The sequence below is a fragment of the Fusarium oxysporum genome, chromosome 3, assembly GCF_000149955.1.
Source record: "Fusarium oxysporum f. sp. lycopersici 4287 chromosome 3, whole genome shotgun sequence".
Classification (NCBI taxonomy): Eukaryota; Fungi; Ascomycota; class Sordariomycetes; order Hypocreales; family Nectriaceae; genus Fusarium; species Fusarium oxysporum.
Genome location: NC_030988.1, coordinates 4114565 through 4118640, shown reverse-complemented (window position 1 = coordinate 4118640; position 4076 = coordinate 4114565). Strand labels below are relative to the sequence as shown.

Here is a 4076-nt window from a genome sequence, read left to right as displayed (position 1 = left end):
TGATCTCAAACTCGGCACCGCCTATAAGACGAGTGTAGCCTTTTACGTTGAAGTCGCTTATACAAACAATGGCCGGCCTGTGGTAGACAGCGGCACATAGAGTCGCAAGGCTGCAGAATAGCTTATTGACAAAGTAGTCAGGCTTATTCTCATACCTCACTATCAAGCACTTAGTCTCTCACTAAGCCTCTTTGTCCTCAAGACAGTTAATATGAATAAGAACCATGGGATAGGCTTAATAAAATTACTAATAAAATTGTTAATAACAAACTACATACAGGACCAATCCCATCAAATAAGAGTTTCCACCAGTGCTAGGCACATGACGGGTTGGCAAGATTAAGCATGACCTTTATCTGTACTAGAAACAGATTAGATATTTCTTGTGCAAACAATGAAATTAGTGGGATATGTGGTGATATGGTTAATTTTAAAGCAATCCCAAGAATTAAAAGAAGCAAGTACCCGAAAATGTCAGTGATAATAAGTACCTGATCGAACGCTAATAGAATTGAAATATTACACTTATTTATCCGACTTCGCTGTTTATTTTGCGTTTATGTTGCTGTACATTTTAATTGATGAATTAGATATTGAAAAAAGTCATATATACTGCCACGATGGCTCTCGTATTTTATGATTTTCCTTTGTATGACTGAGTACCTGATGCATCAGTTACATGTATGAGTCACCTAAGTATACCACGTTATTGACTCAATCTGCTGTACTCTGTACTCCTTCCAAAGTTTTGATTATGATCAGGTTATAGCATTTCCCTCCAAACACAAAACAAACTTGGATATTGCCGGCTGTAGCTCTTCTTGTGGCGAATTAATCCGCATGCCCTCCCTCAGGATAGACCGAAGTAGTAGGCATCATAGTCTAAACATTATCTGTCGTGCCATTATCCTGTTCAGCTCTCTGGTTATAGCTGTGCGCTCGAGAATCACCCCTTTTAGTGTAGGAACCATTAGTCTACCATCCAAGTGTCAACATGTTTCAAGAGTACTTACTTGGTAAGCTTTTCAGCCTGATGCTTGATTTCTTGCTTTGTCTCGTCGATCTTAACATAAGTACGGAAGACATATACCCCCTAGAGATTGTTGCGTTAGGTTTTTTCGACTTTTTAAAAGCAGGAATGAATACAAAGAAATGACCTACAAGGATGCCACTGAGAAGATGCAGGAACCATGCGATAAACGAAAAGGCCAGGACCGTCTTCCACGCCCCGCAACCCGTCCCGTTAATGGTAACTGTCCCAATGGGCCCGACTCGCCAGAAACGACCCCAATAGTAGCCCCAATAGTCGTAATACCAACGTGCCGAACAAGCGTGACCACCAGTTCTCTATAAAATAAAACGAACATTGCTCATGATTAGTATATGGTCTTAGTTATGCGGTGATATGAAAATGGAAGGGGGCGCCATACAGTCTGAAGCAGGCAGTATGCCACGAGCCACATGACAAACATCACAAAGTCAAAGGGAAACCCCAAGAACATGTCCTTGAATGGCGGACAGAAAAGGATGGAGTAGATGATACCAAGGCACGCGACGACGATGCCATAGATAATCCGTCCATCGGCATGCACTTCCGCGATGCTGATAAGGTAACAGAAGCGCGAGAGAATCCCTAGCACGATTATAGCGGAGGCAAGCTCACCAAGACGGAGCAGAATAGAAATAGCTTTATGTGCAACACCAGTTCCTACCATTTTGCAGTGTAGCAGGAGTGATTGATTGGAAAGATGATGTTGTACGTTACTTCAATTTGGAATCGTTATGTGGTAGGTACAGCTAAATGATCCTGCCGCTTAAATTAAGACGAAAATGCAGGACGAACAGTGGTATATATACTTAAGAGGCGACTGGTTAACTTTTGCATATGATATCACCATCACGCGACAGTGTTATTAATCGGTAGATTCATTGTGTCCAATCCATGTGTGGTACGAGTTGTCATATCATATGGCAGACGGCAATAGCCGCTACAGAATTGATAGATTAGCGAGAGGAGTGGAATTAAAGTTTAGGACAGAAGTCAGCATGTTCTGATAACGGGTCTGGACTGTTCCTCAGCTAAAACTTTAAAGTGCCAGTGTTATGATGAGTCATTGACTGCTGGCAGCCGTAATTCAGGGTTGTTTGACTATTCCCTATTCTGGTGCAAAGAATCTTGGTTGGTGTGGCATGCAAAGACACACATAACATCACGCAACCGACAGATTCCTTTGTAACATGTTTTTGCTGTAATTCTGTCATCGGTATGTTCCTCCTTCCCTGTGCAATTCCCATTCCTTACCCGGCTTCTTTATGCGTATACGTTAAGAACCGAATTATATATACATTCCTTACAGCCTTTGAGAGTTGTATAGAGGAATAGGTCCCCGCATGGTGGGTGATTATGTAGAGCGTACTCACGGGCCAGGTCAGTAGCTTAGCATCCATCCAGGAATTGTTTGTCAAGTACCTAGAACTTGCAAATAGTTCCTCGAGTGCAGGTGAGGCGTTTTCGTTCGCAAGATGTACTTGATGGTGGGCCATCACGATCACAAGCAAAGATGACACTCGACGACGCGGGACAAATGAAGCAATACTAACAGTCAATGAAGGAAAAGCATAACACACCCTTTGGCTTGGGCTCAACAGGCTCTGCTGAAAATGATCGGGTCATGTTCGCTGGGTATCATGAGGCAGTAGAGGCAGGCCGACTACTATCGGAAACATTGTCTGCAGGCGGTTCCAAGGGGATCGAGATATGCTAATTTTCTAGTTTAGTCTCTTGTTCAGCCTCTTTGCGTGGTTATTCTTTTCAACTTGTGAAATCACCCGCCATCAGGAGTTGACTAACAGCAGTCTATAGTCTGTCTACAAGACAGGTTTGCGAGTGGGAGAGTGCGACTTCAACATATTCCAGAAACCCTTTCTTGACCTCTCTCTTCACTATACAGTATCTTCTTTCAAGCGCAAAATACAAGGAAGCTGGGGTGTTCGTCGTGATCATGACGTGCTTTTTCAAATTGACTAGCTATCGGACCTCCCTCCGAGCAGTTTTACTGGACGCCACCCTTGCAATTCGCCAGGGATAACGCCACATGGATCTCGCGCGTTTTTTATTGGTCAACTTGTTTTGTTAGTTGTTGTCACCCGACGATACGCTCAAGTTGATACCACTTTATGTAGAGATTACGGCACTTTGTATATTTGGCTTGTGTCCATAAGTATGTGGCTTCTTATAATTTTATCAACACATTCGGGTCATCCGGACTTTCTGATTTATTGCAAGCCCATTGCTCTGTGGCCTGCCAACCAAGTCTTGAGATGAACCTTCACTATATCTGCCACGAGGCTGACACAGAGCCTCCGAGGAGAGAGCCGAATGGGCCTTTGACTCGTCCTGAGGAGGCGAGCAACCCATCGAATCAACAACCCCTTAGCAAGAATATTTCACTTCATGTTCCCGACGTTCAACTTCAACGTCAACTTCGATCAGCATCGCGCAAATCAAAGAACCGAAAACGTTGTAGCGCAGCTCCCAGCAATCAAGAACACGCCCGAAAAAGCCATAACTTTGTCGAGAAACATTACCGTGCCCGACTCAAGGCGCAGTTTGAAAGGCTCCTCGAAGTTCTGCCAGCGGCACAGGCACGGAGCCTTGCTGACAGGGATATCGCAGCCAATCTTGGCCAGGTTCTAAGCAGAGGACAAATATTGGATATGGCAAGAAATCGAATCCTTGAGTTGGAAGGAAAGATTGAGATTATACTGAAAAAGAGAAGAGATGGCTATCACGTATCATGACGGACATAAGGCGAGCGATTTATAGTAAGGGTACAGCATGAAAATCTTATTATCGTAATCGTATGGTCTTAGAAGGAATTTGATTTTATTCGGGACTATCAGATGGTTTTAAGAGCAATTAGTCCACGACATTAAGCATATATAATAATATAAAATATGAAAAAAAAAAGGCTACTTTTCAAAGCGCGATCTATGGTCTTGCAAGAGGTAGACTATCGTTGATCGTGAGAAGGTAACCAATAAACTCATATCTACAGCTTCAATATACGTATATA

General features: G+C 43.2%; 2 protein-coding genes across 2 annotated transcripts; one reads left to right on the top strand and one right to left on the bottom strand.

Moving 5' to 3' along the window:
* Positions 1–1009: 1009 nt before the first annotated feature.
* On the bottom strand, positions 1010–1715 carry FOXG_06823 (uncharacterized protein; the record flags this gene model as incomplete). The annotated part of the gene is made up of 3 exons (XM_018385476.1): positions 1010–1093; positions 1162–1347; positions 1431–1715. The coding sequence occupies 3 exons, from the start codon at positions 1713–1715 to the stop codon at positions 1010–1012; spliced, it is 555 nt and encodes a 184-aa protein (XP_018242855.1).
* A 1606-nt stretch (positions 1716–3321) lies between these two features.
* FOXG_19411 (uncharacterized protein) lies at positions 3322–3801 on the top strand (the record flags this gene model as incomplete). Its single annotated transcript, XM_018399625.1, has 1 exon — positions 3322–3801. The coding sequence occupies one exon, from the start codon at positions 3322–3324 to the stop codon at positions 3799–3801; it is 480 nt and encodes a 159-aa protein (XP_018242854.1).
* Between the last annotated feature and the right edge of the window lie 275 nt (positions 3802–4076).